The 25,746-nt window shown below is 44.9% G+C and overlaps 1 protein-coding gene across 13 annotated transcripts in view; it reads right to left on the reverse strand.

Annotated features, from left to right (window-relative positions):
- CCDC138 (coiled-coil domain containing 138) overlaps window positions 1–25,746 on the reverse strand; it is a 60,352-nt gene that overhangs the window by 7,324 nt on the left and 27,282 nt on the right. For 7 of the 13 annotated variants that reach the window (XM_082426482.1, XM_082426481.1, XM_082426488.1 and 4 more), the window contains 3 exons: window positions 21,219–21,335; window positions 11,316–11,508; window positions 4,205–4,381 (listed from right to left, as the gene is read on the reverse strand). In XM_082426482.1, coding sequence (XP_082282608.1) covers window positions 4,205–4,381; window positions 11,316–11,508; window positions 21,219–21,335 — 487 coding nt within the window. The remainder of the gene's footprint in view (window positions 1–4,204; window positions 4,382–11,315; window positions 11,509–21,218; window positions 21,336–25,746) is intronic. The other 6 variants (XM_082426484.1, XM_082426483.1, XM_082426480.1 and 3 more) reach the window with 2 other exon arrangements.

Below are 25,746 nucleotides of genomic sequence, written 5' to 3' on the forward strand. Positions count from 1 at the left end.
GTGTGACCCAGCATGAGCACTCAGACGGGACCTCCGTGAGTGTAGGCGCCCCGGCAGCACTTCCAACACACGAAGCAGCCTCCACAGCACCTCCTAAACTGGGGGTGCACACAGGCGAGGGAGCAAGATTAAGAGATTGTTCAGGGGCTTCCCTGGTGGTGCAGTGGCTAAGAATCCGCCTGCTAGTGCAGGGGACACGGGTTCAAGTCCTGGTCTGGGAAGATCCCACATGCCGCGGAGCAACTAAGCCCGTGCGCCACAACTACTGAGCCTGTGCTCTAGAGCCTGCGAGCCACAACTACTGAGCCCGCGAGCTACAACTACTGAAGCCCACGTGCCTAGAGCCTGTGCTCCGCAACGAGAAGCCACCGCAGTGAGAAGCCCGCACACCGCAACAAAGAGTAGCCCCCGCTCGCCACAACTAGAGAAAGCCCACGCACAGCAATGAAGACCCAACGCAGCCAAAAATAAATAAATAAATAAATTAATTAATTTAAAAAAAAGAGATCATTGAGAATTAAGAACAGAAATGCAGAGGCTGCAGTCAAAGGACTAATCCTGAGCCCTGAATGTGATTAAATGTGAAACTAACATAAAGCGAAGAAGAAACTAGCATGAAGCAAATGTGCAGATTCTGCGGTCACAGGAAAGATACAAACTAAAGGGCCGGGAAGTGGAGGTGGGGGAAGGAGAGAGCGGTGGTGCCAGTGCCCCTCCCTCCACGGCTGGGTGTCAGCACTGCCTAAACTGAGTGGTGCAACCAACAGGGCACACTTAAAAATGGTTAAAATGGGAGATTTCGTGTTGTATGTATTTTACAATAAAAAAGGTAAAATAGAGAGACTCGATGTCTTTCACCTTATTTCTTAACAGAAGGAACTTGTGATCATTTCTGACTCAACTCCGCTTCATTTTTCCTATTAGATTAAGCACGTCTCATTAAATAATGTGTGTAACGAGTCCCCTGTGTTACAGTGTCTCCACCTGCCACCCACCCACCCGCCCCCCTCCTCCAAGGACACACGCACAGGACAGTGTCTGCAATCACATCCACCAAACGCTGATGATGGTATTTCCAAATGACAAGCTTTCTGGGGATTTTTTTGGAAAAAACACTTAATGCTCTCTACAGTTCTTCCTTGCTTGAATTTTTTTCTTTTTGAGTACTAAAAGTTCATTTATATTTAATTTTCAAATTGTGGTTAAACATGCGTAACATAAAATTTACCATTTTAACCATTTATAAAAGTGTAGTCTTTGTTAGTGTGAAGTGCATTCACGCCATTGGGCAAACATCCCCCCGATCCCCCCCCCCCCGAGCTGTTCATCTTCCCCAGCTGACTCTGTCCCCGTGAAACACTAGCCACCCCTCCAGCCTCTGCCCCCACCATCCTACTTCCTGTCTCTATACATCTGATGATTCTAGGGCGCTCACATGAGTGGAATCATACAGGATTTATTCTTCTGTATCTGGCTTATTGCACTGAGCATAATGTCCTCAAGGCTCATCCAAGGTGTAACAGGTGCCAGAATTTCCTTCCTTTTTAAGGCTGAATAATATTCCATTGTGTGCAGACCACACTTCCTCTTGCTGCCTTCAAGATTCTCTGTCTTTGACTTTTGACAGTTTAATATCATGTGTCTCCGTGTGGGTCTCTTTGGGTTTATCCTGAACTTCACTGAGCATTGGAATTTGGTTAGCTACTTAGATTTGTAAAACCATGTCTTTCCTCAAATTGGTAAGCTTTCAGCCATATTGTTTCCTAGCACCTTCATGAATTCTCTTAGCTGGATCTTCTGGATAACCCGCTGCAGCTTCTCCATCAGCACTTGCTGCTTCCTCGCGTACTTTTATGTTATGGAGGCGGCTTCTTTCCTGAAACCTCATGAACCAACCTCGGCTGGCTTCAGGCTTTTCTCCTGCAGCTTCCTCACCTCTCTCAGCCTTCACAGAATTGAAGAGAGTCAGGGCCTTGCTCTGGATTAGGCTTTGCCTTAAGGGAATGTGGTGGCTGGTTTGATCTTCTATCCAGACACCGAGACTTTCTGCAATCAGCAAGAAGGCTATTTTACTTTCTTATCATCTGTGTGTTCGCTGGAGGAGCACTTTTAATTTCCTTCGAGAACTTTTCCTTTGCACTCACAGCTCGGCTAAGCGTTTGTTGCAAGAAACCTGCCTTGAGGCCTATCTTGGCTTTCGACATGCCTTCCTCACTAAGCTTCATCATTTCTAGCTTTTGATTGAAAGTGAGAGACGTTTGAGTCTTCCTTTCACTTGAACACTTAGAGGCCATTGTAGGGTATCAATTGGCCTAACTTCAGTACTGTTGTGTGGCAGGGAAGAGCGGCCGGCAGAGCAGTCAGAACACACACATTAGTAAGTTCACCATCTTCTAAGGGTGCAGTTCACGGCCCCCCCAAACCATTACAAGAGTAACATCAAAGACCACTGATCACAGATCACCGTAACAAATATAATAATAATGAAAAAGTTTGAAACACTGTGAGAATTACCAAAACGTGACACAGAGACAGGAAGTGAGCAAATGCTGGGGGAAAAATGGTGCCAACAGGCCTGCTCAAGGCAGGGTTGCCACAAACCTTTAGTATGTTTAAAAAAAAAAAAAAAAAGAGTGCTTGCAAAAAGCACAATAGAGGAGGGTGTGCTTGCAAATGTACATATTTTTGGATACTAAGACTTCCTGGCTTTTTGCCAGTTTCCGAATTTCTATTACTTTTATAATAAAAGTAAATTCTACTTAAAAAAAACAAGGTGTGCAACACGTACTCAAATACATCACTGCCATTCAGGTGTGTCACCTTGGACAAGGTGAATTCTGGGGCACACAAGAGAATAAACTAACAATACAAACACAAACTTAAATGTTCTATTTAAACTACGTCTGACAAGAACAGGAAGGTGTTCTTTAAAATAAAGTAAGACTCATGTTCTTACACAGCTAAACCCAGAGAAGTAACAGCTTTCACCATTGACAGGAAGGAAAAAAAGAAACCGCAGAGTAGTTTTCTAAAAGCACATTGCTCAGTTACTGTATGATTTACATTCACGCCCCAAACAGATGATCAGAAGCCCTCAATCTAAAAGTGACAGTGTGCTCACAATACGCATGTTCAGGTAAATCAACGCAGACCTCAACTTACACTCACGGAAACGCGTCACAGCAGCTTCCAAAGAGCTCTGCCTGCACAGCGAAGGGCAGCCCTCACGCCTGGGGAGCAGCGGGGGTGGGCGGAGAAGGGGCCCTGCGGCAGCAGGAGCCCAGGACGGGCGGAGCTCCTACCGCTTCTCCACCTCCGCACCAAGGACCAGTCTTCTTGAGCTTCCCACCCAGCGCCGGGAACCCAGCACACTTTCCCCAAATACTGTCACGACAGTCAGTAAACAAGGCGGCCACCAGACTAGGTGGATCCAGTCCCCCCAGGTCACAGCCCACCAGACAGAGCAGAACCCAACCAGAATCTGAGAAACCGAACTCAAGAACAACGATCCTAACAGCCAAATGAGGCAAACATTACATTAGAGACAAATACACAGGTGCTTCGCTTTGCTTCTGTGTCTTGCCTACAAACCCTCTGCCCAAGGCCGGCCACCGGGCACCCGCCCTCGTGCGCTCACTCCCAGGCGGAGCTCAGGCTTCCCGTCTGCGGTCTCCGCTTCCTGAAAGGCATCATCAGAAATGCAACACAGGGAAGAGGAGCAGCTCCACGTGAAAAAGAATGGCCGAAGCTAAATGGCTGCTTCGTGTAAGTCGGGAGCTTACCTGGGGTCCAAACAACAAGGCAGCCAAAGCAAATCAGAGCGCCGGGCTCGGCACCCTCGTCCGTATCCGGGCTGCGTGAGGAGCCAACACCCGCAAGTCGGAAGAGCGCGTTACACCAGCACTACCACCGGAGGGAACCGGGTCCCCACCCCCTGCAGGTGGGGGCGTGTCTGAGGGCCCCGCTCCCCCACAGCCTCAGGGACGACACGGGACACAGAGCGCAGAGAGAGGCTCGAGGACAGGGGTGACGCTGCAGAGCGAATCCGCACAGCCGGGGGCCCCTGGAAACTGTGCCGAGTTAGTGGAGATGTGGACGAAAGGCTGGGGTGGGACTAAAGACTCTACCGCACAGCATGTAGCGTGTAAGAGGCCCCAGGGCCTGACCCGCAGAGCCACACTTTCAGGACGGATGTGACACTCACTGGACTCCACTGTCATCTGCAGCAGGCTGTCGATGGCGCTGGACAGGAGCCCTTTGCTGGAGACCTTCAGGTGGCTCAGCACCACCGGGACAGCCTGGCACTCCAAGAACAGGTTCTTCCCTTCATCCGCCTTCAAGTCCAGACACAGGGAGTCAAACGCCTGCGCCAGAAGGTCGGCTGAAAGACAGGGCGCCAAGCAGCACTGCGTCAGTGGTCCAGCTGGTAACAGAGGCGGACGGCAGGAAGGGAACACCGCCACTCCACGGATCCAAGAGGAAAGGAAACTGCACGACCAGAGGCGACAGGCTGAAGGCAAACGGGGAGAGGCATTCCGTTATATGACAGGGCAAATGTCGTTCAGAATTTCCCTACTGTAACGCCGCAGTCACAATAAACACCATTCCTTTTTTACATCAAGAAAGAAAACAATGGATGTGTAACAGTAAATACCACAAGTAATGTTAGTTCCCACATCTGACTGTCACTGCCACATGCTTCCACAAATCTCAACAGCATTAGTACCACGATCTTGACAAGGCTCCTGAGATGACGTTTTCTCGCTACTGCTGCCACGCGGTCACCTGTTTCAAAATGTAAGTTTATACAAACGTGCTCAATGGATTTTAAACGAGGGTTTCTGCCTTCTGATCCAGACCAAACAGGAGCCCCTCAAAGAGCCTCAGGAGACTGACCTGCCCGGGGTCTCTCGTGATGCCTCCACCGTGACGAATGGCTGGAGGTCCGACCACGGCCGACGCAGGGACGGCACCTGCGCTCAGGGGCCCTGGAACGTTCTCCAAGATGTTCCACGGGTGACCGGGAAGCACTGATGTGGCCAGGATCAACGCAGGTGAGTTAAGATGCTTCAATGGCTACAACAATTCACACCGCGCTTTCAAGTGTGCAAGAACATTCCAGTTTTCTAAAAGTCTTTCAACACACTATTCGGAGCAATAGAAACTGTTCATGCTGTTCACGCACTAGTGAGTTAATTTTTCTGCTGAAAGTTCTGTTTAAAGAAGGCTCAGAAGTGTTCTGAAACACACTGAAAATATGATAGGATCACCACTAAAATTCCTGTCCTCTGGCCTCAGGTTTTGTCTCTTCTTTGGTGTCCATGCTATGTAAACTAAAGAAATAATTAGAACCCTAATTACTAAGAATGAGAAGCTGCTGGGACTTCCCTGGTGGCGCAGTGGTTAGGAATCCGCCTGCCAATGCAGGGGACATGGGTTCAAGCCCTGATCCGGGATGATCCCACATGCCGTGGAGCAGCTAAGCCCGTGTGCCACAACTACTGAGCCCGCGTGCCACAACTACTGAAGCCTGCGCGCCTAGAGCCCGTGCTCCGCAACAAGAGAAGCCACCGCAATGAGGAGCCCACGCACCGCAACGAAAAGTGGTCCCCGCTCACCGCAGCTAGAGAAAGCCCGCGTGCAGCAACGAAGACCCAACACAGCCAAAAATAAATAAATAAATAAATTTATTTATTTAAAAAAAGAATGAGAAGCTGGGAATAACCTGTGTGAAATTAAAACACATGTGAAAGAATTTTTAGAACTTAAGATCTGTGCCTCTGCGTCAATTTATAACACCCTTCATCTTTACTTCTAGTAGCATCTAGCCCAAGGCACACTAGTGCACTTAACTTCTGAGCTTCACAGACCACTGCAAAGCGACTGTGTATCTAGGTCGGCAAAGCCGCAGCTGCTCTCCGGAGCTGCCTTGCTGAGGCAGGAGAGCGCAGACGGCCCCTCCCGGGGACAAGCACCTCTATTGGTGCCGCCCCGCTGCATCTGACACTAAGTCCTCTGCCTTCTCATTTGGCATTGCCTCAGATTAAACGGGCCGACGGCTGCACGATACAGCAGATTTGCAAACTTAAAAAGTAGTAGTCCTTTATTAATTTGGAGGGGGTAGAAAGATGGTATTTGGTTATTTTTTTAAAGTGGTCTAATCTTTCGGGGGAAATTAAAAGTTACCTCCTTACTTTAATTTCCCTAATAGTGAAGATTTCCTAAAACCCAATTTAACCTCTAAGAGTATTCTAAAAAAGTTTAGTTACCACCTGTGCCAAACCTGGTTTCTTTCTATACACATGCCGTACTACGGAGTGTCTAAGAAACGTCCCGACGTTCAACGAGACCACCTTTTTAGTCCTGATCAGAGGCCATCGGTGGGCGACGGCCGGCTTGAGAGGATCGCATGGAGTCTCGGCAGCGACTCCGCCTCTGCGGCCGGGCCCACCTGGGACTGTGACTGCAGAGGTGGCAGAGACGGCCTGGGGCTCCCTCGCTCCAGCCAGGCAGCCCCTGGTGCGGTGTAGACAGGCGCAGGCAAGGGGCCACGTGGGGGAGGAGCCCAGCCCAGCCCCGCCCAGCCTCCCAGCGGAGCTGAGCCCAAAGAACCAAGGGTTTACATGGTCCATATGAGCAGCGACAGAAACCCAACGGCATCCAACAGATCGATTCTGTCTCAGGTGAAACCAACCCTGAGCGGTTTAATAACAGCAGACAGTAATGACGGCCACGGCGAGAGTGGCTAGCGTACTGCTTAGGGGCCTGCTGGACGCCAGACTCTTGGCTAAACCTTCTCATTCAATCTTGAGAACACAACGTCGCGGTGGAAACACAGAAAAGGGAGGGGCCGATCTGCACACCATGGACGGGGCTGAGCGTGCGGCTGCAGAGCTGAGCTCTCACCTGCCGGTCACGCTGCCGCCTCCCCAGGCCAAGCCTTCCTGCCCCCGAGCACGGCAGTCACCCCGCACCCCTCTAAGCCGGAGGCGTGAGGGCATAATCACAAGCACACAAACCCGCGCAGGTCGAGGGCCGAGGTGGGTAGGGCAGGACCACAGAACAAGCCCTGACGCACGCGTTAAGTCAGACAGGAGAGGCTGTCCCCAAGACAGGTAATCCAGCAGGTAAGATTCTTACCACTTCTTCTAATCCTCGTATCCTTACACGGATCAAGCGAGTGTGCATGCACGGAGAGTTGTATTAAAATGTTTCACGCTGATTCCCACACCTATGCATTATCATTGTTGATGACGCAGGACATTTCTCTGTCCTCGAGAAAGATCTGGCTCCCTTCCAGTTTGTTCTTCTGTAAAAATGAGAACCCCACGTCCCCCCTCAGATTCCCGTGGGGAGTAACCCTGAAACCACCGTGTGTGGCTAGAAAAAGACCGGCAACAGCGCGAGAACCCACCCACTTTCTCCACCATCGAGACAGCACACCAGCAACCTGGGACTTCCTTCCCTTTTGAACTGTTTCCTTACAATAAGTCTTATTAAAGGTGATGATGCATCTTGGTGGCTCCTGAAACCAGAATGCACTTCAAAAGTGATCATAAATTACAGTGCAATCAAAGCTGTACATGTCCCCTCCGGTGGCACATCCCCCGATCACTTAGCTTTGTGTGACGGGTTGGAGAGCCGCACAGCAGTGACAGAGGGCGCAGGCTTAGCCTCCACGTGTCACCTGCAGGACGCAGGTGAGAGAACGCTGACCCCTCGCCACCCTGCTGGAAGGCTCAGAGCAGCCAGTACGCAGCGCTTAGCCCAGGACTGCAGGCGCTGTGGAGGCATTTGCTATTATTACCTCTTTGATGGTCTCGGGAAGTCACACTGGAGGGTCACGAGGTGGGATTTAGAAACGGACAGAGCTGAGCTGAACCACGCTGTCAAACACTGCTGTGTGGCCCTGGCACAAAGGTCTAGGCTCTGTGACCTAATAACCACTCAAATGGGGATAACTATATTCAGACAACATACAAAGGGCTTGACATGACAGTGTCAAATCCACACCAAGGATCACTACCTGCGTCGATTCTCAGGAACAATCTACCCGCGCTGTCCAGTCAATGGAACAGGAAATCACCTTACAGACCCACATATGTTTGGGTTATTAAGCATTTAATATTATGTGTATTATCCAACACATCTATGCTCCACTGTTTCTACTAAATTTACCGATCTTGTAACAGACACTTCTATTTTATAAGTAGGAAATGTCCTCTCACCAAGTCTACTGTTTAATTTAAGAGCTTTTCTTATGTTTACTTGTTTACTTCTCCCGGAACTTGCTGCAGTGCGCGGCAAGACAGCGTGCCTCAATCCCCTTTCCCCACACTTGCACCGCCGCCCCTAACGGCACTTCCTACATGCCCTCCTGCTCTCCTGGCTCTTCCTCGGCTTTCTGGCTGAGACCCAACAGCCCCCTCCTAGCCCTCACGACCTCTCTGGGGCACCTGACAAATGAAGGCTAACAGGGAACCAGGGGACCAGCTCCACAGGGACTGGCTTATGATTCTATGTTCTTAAAAAACTGACTTGGGGGCTTCCCTGGTGGCGCAGCGGTTGAGAATCTGCCTGCCAATGCAGGGGACATGGGTTCGAGCCCTGGTCTGGGAAGATCCCACATGCCACGGAGCAACTAGGCCCGTGAGCCACAACTACTGAGCCTGTGCGTCTGGAGCTTGTGCTCCGCAACAAGAGTGGCCGCGACAGTGAGAGGCCCGCACACCGCGATGAAGAGTGGCCCCCACTTGCCGCAACTAGAGAAAACCCTCACACAGAAACGAAGACCCAACACAGCCAAAAATAAATATAAATAAATAAAAACTAAAAAAAAAAAAGAATGGTAGCAGAACAAATTATTAATATAGATTCCAGATTTTTTTTTAAAAAAAAAACTGACTTGGACCAGGAAGCAATCAAATTCATTAATTCAGTAAGTCCACATGAAGTGCCAGTTGTGTGTCAATTCTGGACTATTTTCCTATTATCATGTTCTATATCAATATTACTCATTTTTTATTACACATCACAATAGTTTTAAAATCTGCTAAGGCAAGCCTCTGCCCCAGTGCTGCTATTTCACTTGTTTCCTTTAAATTATCAAGCTCACTGCAAATATTTCTTCAAATAAACTTTTCTACTACTCTCTCAACTTACACAAACCATACTGGAATTTTAATTGGTATCATTAGATGCAGCCACCTGGGGTGTCTTATAGATTTTAATACTCTTGGTCTTCCCGGGTAAGAAGAATAAAAGTCCTTTACTTCTGCCCTTTAACTTCGGCGATAATCTTTATCAACCTGTTCATTCACCCATTATTTACCAAATCTTTACTTATGTCCTGTTATATTTCACAACAGATGAGGTTTTACAGACACCATGTTAGATTAATATCCACATTTTTTACATTATTTTGTTTTGCTTACATGAACAAGATCTCTTTTTTTCACACATTACAGCCGCTTGTTACTGATGCTCGCGGTAGTTACGCTCTAGTCACGATTAGTAGTCAAAATCAACAGATTTTTGTGAATTTCCTCTGGAGCCCATTTTCTGAAACCCAGCTTAGGCCTTAGTCCACTCGGGCTGCTGTAACAAAATGCCAGAGACTGGACGTCTGGGAAAGGACAGAAGAGTCCTGCTCGCGGCTCTGGGGGTCTGAGGTCGAGGTGCTGGCCGGTTTGGTGTCTGGCGAGGGCCCTCCTCCCCCTTCACGGTCTTCTTGCTGTGTCCTTGCGTGGTGGAGGCCCGAGGGAGCTCTGTGGGGTCCTGATCATCTGGGCACCACCCTCACGACCTGAGCGCTTCCCAAAGGCCCATCTCCTGACACCACCTCCCTGGGGATTAGGGTCTCCTCGTGTGAACTTTGAGGGCGACACACATTCAGACCACAGCACACTGATCTCTCAGCCAGTTTCTCTGTCTGACTTACACAGAGTACCCATGAGTTACCAGTTTTCTCTATTCCTTTCCAATGTTCATCCCCGTTTGTTTAAGGTCACCACAGGTGGTCAGCACGTCCAATACTGTGCTGCACAGAAGGGGGACAGGAGGCACCGAGTCCCTTCCTGCTTATTTCTCCCTTCCATTCGTTTCATCGGTAATGAGTATCACCTTGTATCAAATGACGCTATCATGTATGTTGACACGTGGTGAACTCTGGCTTTGGCTAATACCCCTTCTCACAAGCAACCTTTCAGACAGTCACCACCCGATCTGTTAGAACTCTGGGAACCAGAACCGTAAGGAAGAAGATAACTAACACAGACGCACAGTTTGGTTTTTCCCTTAAATTCCTTACAATCAGGAGAATACACTTCAGAGAAAGTAGTCACTGCGCACTTAAAAAAACAACCACCCAGACTGAGTTATATAATTTAACAGGGACGACAGAAAGATGGTCTATTTATTGTTTGACTACTTTGGTATCACTCACCTTAACACAAGTTCTCATATTTAATAATCCAAAAAAGATAACTACTTAGAGCTGTATTTCAAAACTGTACTAAAAACGGCCAACTTTGATGGAAACATTTTTTTTTTTGGCCGTGAGGCATGCAGGACCTTAGTTCCCCGGCCAGGGATCGAACCCGCACCCCCTTGCAGTGGAAGCGCGGGGCCTTAACCACTGGACCGCCAGGGAAGTCCCTGAAGGAAACATTTTTAATGCGTTCATTTCCTCGTTCCCTCGTATACATCAAGCACCAGGCTGGGTGCAGGGTGTGCAGTGGGCAACAAGGCGGTAAACTTACACACGAGTGTGGGGGCTGAGAAACTTTTTCTGTGAAGGGTCACATAATAACTTTATCGGCTATGGAGGGCAGGCTGTCTCTGTTGCCAACTACTCATCTCTGTTGTTATACAGCAAAAACAGAGACAACAGGAAACAAATGAATATAACTGTGTTCAAATAAAACTTTATTGACAAAACAGGTGGTGGGCCACATTTGTCCCATGGGCTCTAGTCTGCCAAGTGCTGCTCTAGTGGGAATCAGTAAACTATTAATAGCAATCTCAATACCATGTGGGAGAGGCAAGGGCGGTGGCAGCAAAGGTTGCTATGGGCACGTGATCTAAGAGCATCAACAAGGGCCTCTGGGAGGTGCAACAAAGCCAACCCACCACTCATTTTTCTCAAATTCAGCAATTAAAGTAGTTTTTAACAATGGGTCACCAGTATAAAACAACACAAAAGCTCATTCTGAAAACGTAAAATATATTTAACTATGTAAGAACTGCTCCACTACAGAGGATTCTCTTCTGGTTATTGACAAGAAATTATACCACAAGCACATCTGAAAGCTTACCTTGTGTGACTGTTTTGAGAACAATTAAAGTTGATAAAAATCTCAGCGGTAAACTGGAGCTCTTAAAGAAAGCAGCTGTCTTTGGTTTACTCTCCACAGAATGCTCGAAAGAATTATCCTGAAGGCCCTTAGTCACTACTCCTTTGAATATGTCTTCACCCAATCTCCTCAATGTGGACGTCATAGTCGAATGCTGTTAAAAACATGTACTATCTTAGTACACTTACTCATGTTCAGAAAATATGTATTTTAAATACTACAATCCAACATATGAACTAAAAATAAGCCAATCTTTTGCTAACTAAAAACAGATTAAATGGAGATGAAAATATGCAAGACTGGAAAGCAGTAATTTTATAATCAACTTTAAAAAATTATTTATACTACATATTTCTCTAAAAGAAATGGGTACAACTAAGAAATTAGAAACAGTAATTTCCAAAGAATTAAATTAGGAGAAGCACTATGACAAGATTCCATTTCAAAACATTTTAGAGCAGATCGTGAGAGATCTCTGGCACAGAGCAGCCAAAGGCACAGGGGGAGGCCCGTGGGGTCTGTGCTGCCCACTTTCACCACTGCTGGTGAAGAGCCCAGCATCCCACAGTGCCGGCTCACATGCGATCATCTAGCGCCTCGCTGCTTTACAGCCCAGACTGTAAATGTCACCATGATTGCGATACATTTTATCAATTTCAGAAGAATAAAATGCTGGGTTAGAACCATGGACAATTCTCAGGGCGAATCAACTCAAACAAGAAAATGTGCAAAACAGAAATGATGGCGTATTAACTACCTCTAAAACAACACAGGCTCTGACGGTTTTCCACAAATACGGTAAGAAGCCAACACAGGAAAAGCATTCAAACTGCTGCAGATGGGAGTGCTGAAGCCACACTCAGAAATAACTTAAAATTCCCTCTGTTATAAACCCATTCTCCAAACCCATATCACTGACTTTTGTGACAGCTTCCCCCATCTTCTGGGGATTTCTGACCCATCTGTACCCAAATCAGCACTGATCTTGCAATGTGGATAAAAAGTATCAGCTCTAGAATTTCTGCACATAAAATCAGAGACAGATATACTGAGATTTTGTAAGTGTCAGAGGCCAAATGATTTGGTGGTGAGTCACACAAGCAGTGCCATCTAATTCACATATATTATCAATAAGCTTTTGATATCATTAGGAAGAGATAATACGTTTGTGCTTTAAAGCCTCAGTGTAAAAAGGTAATAGAAGAAAATATTTCAAAATCCTACTCAGAATAATGCATTAGAAAGACAGGATTAAGGGAATTTTGCTTATGTTTAAAAATAAGCTTTTTGTTTTCTTAAACGTGTGTTGATACTACCTCCCTCTAAGTGGAAACAGAAGAGAAACCAAAGTCTTTGCTGAAGAACAACGTGAGGTCTCATGCATCTGTGCTCAGTGTGGCCCAGGACCTGCCTCCGGGGCTTGCTCGTCCCAGGACTTCAACCATATTTTGTAGGACAGGTTGCCTTCTCTACTATAAGGCAAAAAACATGTCAAAAACAACTTTGACCCCCCCCCAGGTTAACAAATTTTTTAAAACAGAAAATCAGATTTCTGGCCACAAGACTGAGTAGGTGTTACCTCCCCCTAGCCTTCCTGCTCTGAGGACAACGAAACCCCCTGGACACTGTACAGGAAACCACCACCAGATGACTAAAAGGCGGACAGAAGAAAGCAGGCTGGCTGGGGCCCCAAACACCCAACACGGCTTCACACTGCCCGGATCTGGAGCCGAAAAAGCAGCCACCAAAGGACAGAGTATGCCCACCCTAACGCCAAGCGCTGATCTCTGGCCACAGGAGGGGGAAAGGGCAGACCTGCGAGACAAAAAATGTGCAGACAAAACTGCGCTCCAGCCAAACACCACAGAAGAGCCTGTGGCCCAGCCCCCCAAAGCCAGCAAGGTCGTCAGGAAGGCGGGGACTCCCACCCCCGCCAGGCGGAAAGGCAGCGTCAGCGGAGGCCACGCGGGAGCAGTGAGGCGCCCCCAGCCCCGCCCCAGGTAGGGAGGGGCCCAGACCCCGCCCCACGGCCTTCCATGGCCACACAGGCGGGGCTTTGACTGAGGAGGCCCCTCGTCTGCAGAGCAGTGCCAGCCAGGCGAGACAAAATGTTTACTAACATCCGGAGTCTCATGACACAATGCCGGAATGTCCAGTTTCCAACAGAGAATCACTAATCACACCAGGAGGACCTCAAACTGAATGAAAAAGGAAAACCAATACTTGCCGACACCAGCATGACAAACACGCTCGAGGAGCTGTGACGAAATGAGAAATTACAGACATTTTTGAAACAAATGAAGAAAAAAACAGAAAATCTCATCAAAGAAAAAGAAAGCCTTACCAAAGAAAACATAAAGAAGAACCAAATAGAAGTTTCATAACTGAAAACACAACAACCAAAACAAAACACTCAATGAACAGCCTGAACAGCAGAACAGAGAGAACAGAGGGAAGAATCAGTTAAGTGGAAAATACAATAACAGAAATTACCCGATCTGAGCAGAAAGAAGAAAAAAAAAACTGAGGGAAAAAAATAAGAGACTCAAGAAACTGAGGGACTGTCACAAAAGCTGCGACAGTTGACGACAGTCAGAACCCTGAAAGCAGCAGCAAGCCAAGCGGGGCCAAAGGAACAGCGGAAGGACGGCGGCTGGGAACCCGGCAGATTCAGCAGAAAACCAGCTACAGAGGCTGAGGGAGCCGAGCAAGCCCCAAAGAGGACAGACCCAGAGACCAACGAGACACAGCACAGCCAAACTCATGAAAACTGAAGAAAGAGAACAAAACTGAAAGCGGTGTCAGAGAAATGAACATATATGGGAAAGCAATTCAAATGGCAGCAGATTTCTTAACAGAAACCACAGAAACTGACTAAAAGGAATTGGCACATTTTTCAAATGCTGCAAGAAAAGAATTATCATCCCCAAATCCGATATCCAGTGAAAATATGCTTTAGAAATAAATGATGGGGAAATCAGAGCATTCTAAGATGAAGGAAAAGCTTCTGCACAGCAAAGGAAACCATAAACAAGATGAAAAGACAACCCACAGAATGTGAGAAAATATTTGCAAACGAAGCAACCCACAAGAGATTAACCTCCAAAATATACAAACAGCTCAGCAACTCAATAGCAAAAAAACAAACAACCCAATCAAAAAATGGACAGAAGATCTAAATAGACATTTCTCCAAAGAAGACACACAGATGGCCAAAAAGCACATGAAAAGATGCCCAACATCGTTAATTATTAGAGAGATGCAAATCAAAACTACGAGGTATCATGTCACACCGGTCAGAATGGCCATCATCAAAAAATCTACAGACAATAAATGCTGGAGAGGGTGTGGAGAAAAGGGAACCCTCTTACACTGTTGGTGGGAATGTAAATTGGTGCAGCCACTATGGAGAACAGTATGGAGGTTCCTTAAAAAACTAAAAATAGAGCTACCATATGACCCAGCAATCCCGCTACTGGGCATATATCCCGAGAAAACCACAATTCAAAAAGACACATGCACCCCAGTGTTCACTGCAGCACTATTTACAATAGCCAGGACATGGAAACAACCTAAATGTCCACTGACAGAAGAATGGATAAAGAAGATGTGGTATATATATATACAGTGGAATACTGCTCAGCCATAAAAAGGGATGAAATAATGCCATTTGTAGCAACACGGGTGGACCTGGAGATTATCACACTAAGTGAAGTAAGTCAGACAAAGAAAAACAAATATCATATGATATCGCTTATATGTGGAATCTAAAAAAAAAAAAAAATACAAATGAACTTATTTACAAAACAGAAACAGACTCACTGACTTCGAAAACAAACTTATGGTTACCAAAGGGGAAAGGTTGGGGGAATAAATTGGGAGTTTGGGATTAGCATATACACACTACTACATATAAAATAAATAAACAATAAGGACCTGTCGTATAGCACAGGAAACTCTGCTCAATATTCTGTAATAACCTAAATGGGAAAAGAATTTTAAAAGGAATAGATACATGTATATGTAGAACTGAATCACTATGCTGTAGACGTGACAATAACACAACACTGTTAATCAACTATACTCCAACATAAAATTAAAATTAAATTAAAAAAAAAAAAAAGAAAAGTAAGACAGCTTGTCATCAGACTGCCTAAGGGAAGCTCTCCAAACAGGAGAGACGGAAGAAGGAGCCTCGGAACATCGGCAAGGAAGAGCACGGTGCGCTCAAACACGGGTGAGCAGACAGACTTCCCTGCTCATCTTGAGGTCGTGTGTGACAGCTGAAGCAAAAACGGTAACACCGTCCAGTGTCAGACTTGTCCTCAAGAAAACCTACTTTACCAGAGCCTAACCTACTGGAGTTTTATCGGAGTCTAATCAGACTAGGGGAAGGGAAATGACACCCAACTCCAGTGAACTCTATGCTCCTGCCCCACCTCAGGGGCAGAAGACCCGAGAGGCACCTGTGAAGTTCACAGGCCAGCGACACGTGCGCCCTGGAAGACTGAGACTTGATCACACAGCCACAGAGCACTCCCCTCCACCCACCTGCCACCGCAGCACTAAAGGCCTGTTTGCAGCAGCTCCGGTGCACAGTACGGCAGGTCCAGGTAGCAAGAAAGAATGACAAGGCACACCGAAAGGCAAAACACAGTTTGAAAAGCCAGAGCAAGCAACAGAATCAGACCCAAATACAGTAGGAATGTTGGAATAATCAGACTGGGAATTTAAAACAACTATGATTAACATGCCAAGAGCTCTAATGGAGAAAGGAGACAACATAAAAGAATAGACGGATAAAACAGGCAGAGAGATGAAATTCTGAGAAAGAACCAAAAGGAACACTAGAGATGAAAACCACTGCGAATGCAGAACAGCTTTGCTGGGCTCATTAGTGGAATCTACGTGGCTCCAGAAACAACCTCTGAGCTTGACGATACCTTCTACAGAAACTTCAGACACTAAAAAGCAAAGAGAGGGACTTCCCTGGTGGCGCAGTGGTTAAGAATCCGCCTGCCAAGGCAGGTGACACAGGTTCGAGCCCTGGTCCAGGAAGATCCCACATGCCACGGAGCAACTAAGCCCATGTGCCACAACTACCAAGCCAGCGCTCTAGAGCCCGTGAGCCACAACTACAGAGCCCGTGAGCCACAACTACTGAGCCCGTGTGCCACAACTACAGAAGCCCACGCGCCCAGAGCCTGTGCTCCGCAACGAGAGAAGCCACGGCAATGAGAAGCACTCACACCGCAACGAAGAGTAGACACCGCTCGCCGCAATTAGAGAAAGCCCGCGTGCAGCAACAAAGACCCAACGCAGCCACCCCTGCCAAAAAAAAAAAAAAAAAAGCAAAGAGAAAAAAAAAAAGACTGAAAAAATGGAACAGAATATACAAAAATTATGGGACAACTACAAAAGGTGTGACATACGGGTAATGGGAATACCAGAAGGGAAAGAGAAAAAGAAACAGAAGAAATACTTGAAGCAATAATGACTGAGAACCTCCCTCAAATTAACGTCAGAAATAAAAACACAGAACCAGGAAGCTCAGAGAACACCAAGTAGGATAAGTACCAAAAGAAAAAACAAAACAAAACACTACACCAAAGTGTATCATAAACTACAGAAAATAAAAGCTAGGGACTTCCCTGGTGGTGCAGTGGTTAAGACTCTGCACTTCCACCGCAGGGGGCACAGGTTCAATCCCTGGTGGGGGAAGTAAGATCCCACATGTCGCACAGCTGGAAAAAAGAAAGAAAAGAAAAGCTAATGAAAAGAATCCTAATAGAAGCCAGAGGAAAAAACAGCTCACCTATAGCAGAGCAAAGATAAGAATTACATCCAGGTTCTCTTCAAAAACCACAGAAGTACAAAGAGAGCAGAAGGAAATATTTATTAAAGTGTTGAGGGAAAAAACCTGCCAACTCAGAATTCTATATACTGCAAAATCATCCACCAGAAATGAAGTGGAAATAAAGATTTTCTCAGATCAACAAAAACTGAAGGAATTTGTTACCAGTAGACCTGTCTTGCAAGAAATACTAACAAAAATTCTTTAGAGAGAAGGAAATTATATATCTTGGGAAACCTGGATGTACACAAAGTAAGAGCATTAGGGAAGGAAGAAGTGCAAGTAAAATAAAAACACTTATTTTTCTTATTCTTAATTGGTCTAACAGATAACAGTTTGTTGAAAATAATAGCAATGTATTCGATTATGTATGCATGTGTGTTTATATGTGCATGTGCGTATAACATATATACACACTTGTGTGTGCTTATGTATAGGGGTAATGAATGACAGCAATGATACAAAGGAATAAAACACAGAAGGAAAGAATTAGGAATATTTTGTTCTAATAAGGTACTCAACCACTAAAAAAAGTAAAAAAAAGTAGTACAATTGACATGCTAAGAAAGGATGGAAAGTAGACTATCATATGTCCAGTTAAAGCCACAAAAGAAAGGAAAAGAGTAGAAGAACAAAACAAAGAACAATGTCAACAAATAGAAAACTGGCAACTAAGGTAAATATTAACCAAACAGTATCAATAATCACTCTAAATAACAACAGTCAAAACACACCAATTACAAGAGACTGTAATAGAAGATCCCTATACACTGTCTACAAGAAACCCACTTTAAATCTAAAGACACATACAAATTAAAAGTATTCAATAAATGGATAAAGAAAGATATACCATGCTGACAGTAATCACAAGAAAGCTGGAACAGCTTTGAAATCTTAATTTCAGACAAAACAGGCTTCAGAGCAGGGAACGTTACCAGGGAAAGGAGGGGCATCACATAGTGATGAACGGGTCAATTCTCCAAGAGGGTATAACAACACTTTGGGTACGGTGATCACTTTTTAGATACACCACCAAAGGGCACGATCTGTGAAAAATAATTGATAAGCTGGACTTCATTAAAATTAAAAACTCTTGCTCTGTGAAAGGCACTGTCAAGAGAATGCAAAGACAAGCCACAGAGAAACACCTAGGCTAGGAGGTACACCCTAGGAGAAAATACCTGCAAAAGACACATCAGACACAAGACTGTTATCCAAATATACAAAGAACTCTAAAAGCTCAGCAAGAAGAGAACACACAACCCAATTAAACAGCGCACGAAGGACCCGGACACCTCACCAAAACAGACACACAGACGCCAGGCAAACAGAAGAGGCTCCACGCCACACGTCATCAGGGAGACGCAAATTAAAACCTCCGTGAGACACCGCTACACACTCACTATGAGAAGGGCCCAAACCCAGAGCACAAACAACACTGAACGCTGGCGAGATGTGGAGCAACAGGAACCCTCATCACTGCTGGTGGGAACGCAGAATAGCACAGCCACTTTGGAAGACAGTTTGTAGTTTCTTAAAAAAAAAAAAAAAAAAAAGCACATTCTTACCATACTATCCAATAATCATGCTCCTTGATATTTACCCAAAGGAGGTGAAAACTTATATCCACACAAAAACCTGCACATGGATGTGATAGCAACTTTATTCATAATTGCCAAAACTTGGAAGCAACCAACATATCTGTCAGTAGGTGATGGATAGACAAACTGTGGTCTATCCAGGCGATGGAATATTATTCAGGGCTAAAAAGAAAAGGGTTATCAAACCATGAAAAGACAGGGAGGAACCTTAATTACATATGACTAGGTGAAAGAAGCCAATGTGAAAAGGGTACATACTGTATGATTCCAGCTCTATGACATTCTGGAAAAGGCAAAACTCTGCAGACAGTAAATGGACCGGTGGTTTCCAGGAGTCAGGGGTTGCGGGGAGGGCAAGAATAGGCACAACACAGAGGATTTTTAGGGCAAACGATTTTTTGTATCAAATTATCCTGTGTGATACTACAATGACGGTTACATGCCCTGATACACCTGTCAAAACCCACAGAACGTACAACACCGAGAGTGACCCTGATGTGAACCTCACACTGTGGGTGATGAGGACGTGCACGTGCAGGTCCATCGACTGTGACAAAGGTCCCATCTGGTGGGACGCTGGTAGTGGGGAGGCTGTGCACGTGTGGGGCAGGGGTTTACGGGAACTCTCTGTGCTCCATTTTGCTGTGAACCTAAATTCATTCTAAAAAATAAAGTCTAGGGCTTCCCTGGTGGCGCAGTGGTTGAGAATCCGCCTGCCAATGCAGGGGACACGGGTTCGAGCCCTGGTCTGGGAAGATTCCCACATGCCGCGGAGCAACTAGGCCTGTGAGCCACAACTACTGAGCCTGCGCGTCTGGAGCCTGTGCTCCGCAACAAGAGAGGCTGCGATAGTGAGAGGCCCGCGCACCACGATGAAGAGTGGCCCCCGCTTGCCAAAACTAGAGAAAGCCCTCACGCAGAAACGAAAACCCAACACAGCCAAAAATAAATAAATAAAAAAAATAATTAAAAAAAAATGAAATAAAATAAAGTCTATATATTAAAAAAAGCAACATAAGAAATCTTCATGGTGATGAAACTGTTCCGTTACCTTGACTATAGCCATGTCGGTATCATGGTTGTGGTACTGCACTAGTTTTGGAGTATGTCACCTTTGGGGGAATGGAAACAAGTGATCGCTCTATTATTTCTTATGACTACAAGTGAATCTACAACTATCTCAAAATAAAAAGCTTAATTTTAAAAAAAGTACTTGCAATTAGACAATTGTTAAAACTAAAATGTTAAAAACCCATCAGTAAATGTTGAGCCAACGAAAGGGAGAGGGGCAAGAATGGAGAGTGGCTACTTTTCACTAGAAAGTGGGTGCAGGCTGGCAGTGCAAACAGAGTGGTGCTGAGTGGAGATCTGAAGACAAGAACAGAGTACAAGTTATCTGAAGAAAAATGAGAAGACTCTTCTGGAAGGAAGATAAAACAAAGTTTCACTCAATTCTGTGAGTCTAGCCTTTTGCGGCTGAAAGCAAGCATTCGGCCAACCTTTCTCAGAAACCATCACAGGAACAGCAAAGTCAACAGTGACGTTAACAGACCAGATGATTTATATAACTTTGGTGAGACACACAGTTAAGGTCAACTGTGTGTATGTGCGTGCATGTGTGTGCACACACACATGCACACGTACTCGCTCGCGTGGGCCATGAAGGCAAAATATTTAGGATATCCTCAGGAAAGACATTTCCCCTAAACCTCAACCACCCCACTACTTACCCACCAGCCCTGCACTTAGCAGTTTAGCGGTGCGCTTCCTGAGCTCCACAGGACCAAGAGTAAGCTACCCGAGCGCTAATCTGTTTTTCTCCATGTTTAACCAAATGAAAGCTGTAACAGCATTTATCAATACTAACTGGGGAAGTAACATTTTGCAAACCTACTACAACTCATAGCACAACTGGTTATATATGTACGTCATATTTGGATTAAATAACCCTTACATGAGTTGGTAACACCTACCCTTCATTTTATAAGATGCTGGAATAATTTTCCCTCTTTGATTAGGTTATCCTAATAATCACTGTTCCATTTAGCTAGTGTGTGTTTACTGGCATAAACACAAAAAAACCAATTTTTGTTACCTTCAGAACAATATGAAAAACTATAAAATAAATAATGAGGCAGGGGGGGGGCAGTTGGTTTCAACAATAACCTAACACAGTGAAACTCCTTATTACACAATTCTGAAACTCAAAAACAATGTTACACCCTGAATCCGATCTACAGCATTGAGAAATAGGATAGTAAAAGAGGAAAGAAGAGAAAGTGGTGAACAAAGCAAGGGAGGCGAGGAAAAGTCCCGAAACAGAACAGGACACGTGGGGAAAGCTGTGAAAGAGTAAGATCAAGAGCAACAGGGTTTTTACTTGCAGATAGACTCCCATTCACCAATTACCTGTGTTCCAGCATCGAGCTGCCTTAGAGACCAATATATAAACTTTACAAAAGGCTCGTGAAGCTTGGCATTCACAAAAGGCATCCACTGTAGCTGCTCTGTCATCACAGGCAAAAGCTAGAGATAAAATGATGGAAAATACAAACACACACTATTTTTAGATGTCTGAAATCAATTATCACAATTTTCCAAAAATTATCTTTTTCCAAAAGAAAAAAAAGAGTTCTCTAACAAAAAATCTTCACTTTAAAACCATATGTAATACAATAAGGAAATATGTATTTGAAACATTACATATGTATTCTCTTGACCCAGCAATGGCACATCTAGGATTTTAAGATTAACCTATAAAAACACACTCTGAATCTTAAATGGTTAAATAAACTTATGGTGCATATATAACCATTAAAAATGATAATGGCATCTATATTTATTGCCATGGCATATCCTGAGGTTATAAAAGCAGGTTACAAAAAGTGTAATAAGATTCCATCTACATAAAATATGTCTGTATGAACTTATATTGAAAAAGAGATAAGAAAAGTTGTTTTCAAAAAATATTAACAGTGAGATTTCAGTAACTGGAGTGATATTTACTTTCCTCTTTATATGTCTGTCTTTCATAAACATCTTAATTAATGTCAACTTATAAAAATAATGCAAATTTTTTAAAAAGGTATTTATGAACACTGCTTCAACAGTATGTCATTTTGCTGAAAGATTAAGACCACAGTGATACATTCTAAACCTCTGATGAAGTAATCCCACTTCTGTTATACTAGCCTAAGAAAATCACCTAAAATAAACCCTTTCAAAAGCACATGCACAAAGACATTTATTATTACATTGTTTCTAAAACATGGAAGTAACTTAATTGTCTAGCAAAGGCTAGGTCAAGTAGATAGCTAGCTACTCAGTAGACTAAAGATTATGAACAGAAAAATATTAATGATAAAAATTAAGTAAAAATAATGAAAGCTAGGATATAAAACCATATGCAATTGGACCCCAGATGTGATAAATAAGGTATAAAGATAAACCTCTGAGTCTGGAAGGACATATATGACCTACGCTCTCCTCTGGAAACAGCCGCCCTGACTTCTCTGTCACCAACTTCTCCCGCGACACCCAGCTCTCCTCTACTTCTCGGGCCACTACCATTCTCTCCTGCTGGCTGGTCCTCACTCACCTGACCATTAAACACCGGAGTTCCTCGACTCAGCGCTAGCCAGTCCGGACTCACAACTCCCACATCCACACGCCCAGCTTGGGCCTCTCCGCAGAGCCCCAGCCCCCGGAGCCACACCTACACCCACACGCACTCCAGTGTCTGCAACTCAACTCGTCTAAAACTAACTTACCAACAGTGGAGGCTCAAACCCAGATCTCGTGTAGTATTTCCTACTCGCAGTGAACGCGACCAACGTTCATCCTGGTGCAAAGTCAGGAGCCTGGGCGCCAACCCTGAGAGCCCACCTTTTATACGGGATCCATCACCAAGTCTCATCAATCTTCCCCCCATAGCATTCTCTAGACGGCCCATTTCCAGCTCACGGCCACACTGTCCTTTCCCTGAACCACCTGCATTTCCTAACTGTCCTCCAGACCCGCTCTTGCATCTCTTCGACCCTCTTGCCGCGTCACAGCAGACACGACCCTTTCAAAGCATAAACCTGACGCTATTTTCTCCTGAAAGCTCTTCATTAATTTCCTCCTAGTCTTAGCTACTTTCTAGAATGAAATTTCAAGCAAAACTGAAAACTTACAGACACCCGAAACTGAGTACTTTTGTGGATGAACAGAATTTGATAACCACCTACTCTGTTAAGGTCATAATCACAGGAACATTTTGTATTCTTAATTCCCCCACCCTTAAATTACAGTATTTAAAACTGGTAAGGAAGGAAAGTGTTTCGTTGCAGAGAGAAATCTTTCAACCGGGACCACACACAGGCATACAAGATAAGGTACACAGAACTACGTATAAAGTGCTTCTGTCACAAACAAGGTACATAACACAAGGAAGCACGCAGGAAAATTACAAGTGTGAGATATTCACTAAGTTCACTAGGTTACCAGCATGAAGCTGGGGAGGGGAGGCGAGGGGAGCGGGGAGGAAGCGGAGTGTCCCAGGCCTAAGGACCCAGGGAACGCCAAGACCAAGAGCACCTCGTGTCGGTCTGGTGTCTTTCCTGTCTTTCACGGTGGTGGTGGTGAATTTTCTGGTAATCGTTTTAGTGAGATATAATTCACATACCATACGAGTCACCCATGTAAAGTGTACAATTCAGTGATTTTTAGTACATTCAGCGAGTTGTGAAACCATCGTGAGACTCCGTTTGAGAACATTCCCATCACCCTCCCTCCCCCCCCCCCACAAGACCCTAACCATTAGCAGGCACCTCAGCATCCAGTCCTCACAACCACTCGGCTACCTTCTCTGCACTGATTTACACGGTTCCAGGATTTTCCTATAAATGGGATCACACAACATGTGGTTTTTGTGACTTGCTTCTTTCACTTACAGTATTTTCAGAATTCACTCACGTTGTAGTATGCAAGGATACATCATCCCCTTTTACCACCAAGTAATATTCCACAGTCTACATACACCATTTTATTGAGCCATCTGTCAGCTGATGGGCATCTGGGTTGTCTCCACGTGTTGGCTATCGTGCGTCACGTTGCCATGAACATTCACATATGAATCTATGTGCGCACACGCCTGCATTTCTCTTGAGTACACACCTCAGAGTGGAACTGCTGACTCGTTTGGTAAATCCACGTTTAATCTTCTCAGGAACTGCCAGGCCATTTTCCAAAGTTCCTACTACACCTTTTTACATTTTCACCAGCAGCGCATGAGAGTTCCGATTTCTTCACATCTTGGTCAATGCTTAACATTATCTGGCTTTTTGATTTTAGCCATCCCAGGGGGTGTGAAGTGACAAAACAAAGTGACTCTGATTTGCATTCCCCAAATTACTAACGTTGCTGAGCATCGTTTGACGTGCTTATCGACCATTTGGGTGAGTGTCAGAGAACCGTCTATTCAGATGCACTGAGCGTTTTCAATTACGCTGTCTTTAATTACTAAGTTGTAAGGTCTTTTTGTTTAAATACTCGAGATGGAAGTCCCTTATCAGATCGATTTGAAAAATATTTTTTCCATTCACTGGGTTGCCTTTGACTCTCACGATAGTAAACTTTGAAGCATAAAAGTTTAAAAAAATGTTTTGACTCAAACTTCACTTTTTAATTAGTTAGAATTTTCTCTATAGTGAAGGTCTGTCTGTCTTCTGTTTTGGTCTCAATATCTGCTTTTATCAAGGCACTGCCAGGTGAGCAAAGGATGGAAAGTAGGCATTTTGAGTAGGCAGAGCACTCTATTCTCCCTAACAAAGGAAAGTGTTTAACCAAGCAGGATACAAGCCAAAAAACCCTACACCTAGGAATATCACATTCAAATTTCAGAAAATCAAAGAGAAAGAAAAATCTTGGGAAAATACCGGACCATACAGAGGTGCAAGAATAAGCATTACACTGGACGACTCCTCAGAAACCACATGAGGAAGAGGAGAAGGGAGTGAGACATTCCAAGTGATGAGAGAAAAACCACCAACACAGAATTCTGTATTCAGTAAAGTCATCCTTCAAAAGGAGAAATAAAGACTTTTTCACCAAACAATAATTCAGGGAATTTCTCACCATTAAACCCACCATTCAAGAATGTTGAGAAGTTTCCTGGTGGCCTACGGGTTAGGATTCCAGGCTCCCACTACCGTGGCCCAGGTTCAACCCCTGGTTGGGGAACTAAGATCCCGCAAGCCGTACAGCACCACCAAAAAACATACACACACACACACACACAAAATCAAAAAAAAAAAATGTTGAAACAAGTTCTTCAGAGCAAAGTAAAACGATACAGGTCAGAAACTGTGATCTACATAAAGAGCATTAGAGAAGAAATAAATGAAAGTAAAATCAAATCTTTTATTTTTCTTAGTCTTAATTGATCTAACAGACAACAGTTTGTTCAAAATAATAAGGGCAATGAGGTGTTCAGTGATTATATACCTTATGGCTCAGTGACGTGAATGACAACAAAGTGCAGGAATTGGGAATACAGCTGACCCTTGACCTGTGCAGGTCCACTTAACACATGGACTTTTATCAATGAATATACAGTTGGCCCTCTGTATTCGTGGGTTTCACATCCATGGGTTCAAGTTTCCATCTGTGGCTGGCTGAATCCAAGGATTCGAAACTTGAAGATACACAGGGCCATTTTATAGAAGGAGCCTGAGCACCTGCAGATTCTGGCGTACCCGCGCTCCCAGACCCAACTCCCCCGATACGGGTGTTACAAGGTGTTACAAGGTGTCTGCACTACCCTTGAAGTTACGGTCAAGGGTTATTTGATAGTGGACTTGGATTAGTTGTAAACACAACTATCGCAAACTCAAGAGCAATTGCTAAAAAAAGGAAAAAAAAGAAGTATAACTGATGTGCTAAAAGGGGAGAAAAA

Source organism: Balaenoptera physalus, assembly GCF_965194825.1.
Source record: "Balaenoptera physalus genome assembly, chromosome: 15".
In the NCBI taxonomy this organism is placed as follows: Eukaryota; Metazoa; Chordata; class Mammalia; order Artiodactyla; family Balaenopteridae; genus Balaenoptera; species Balaenoptera physalus.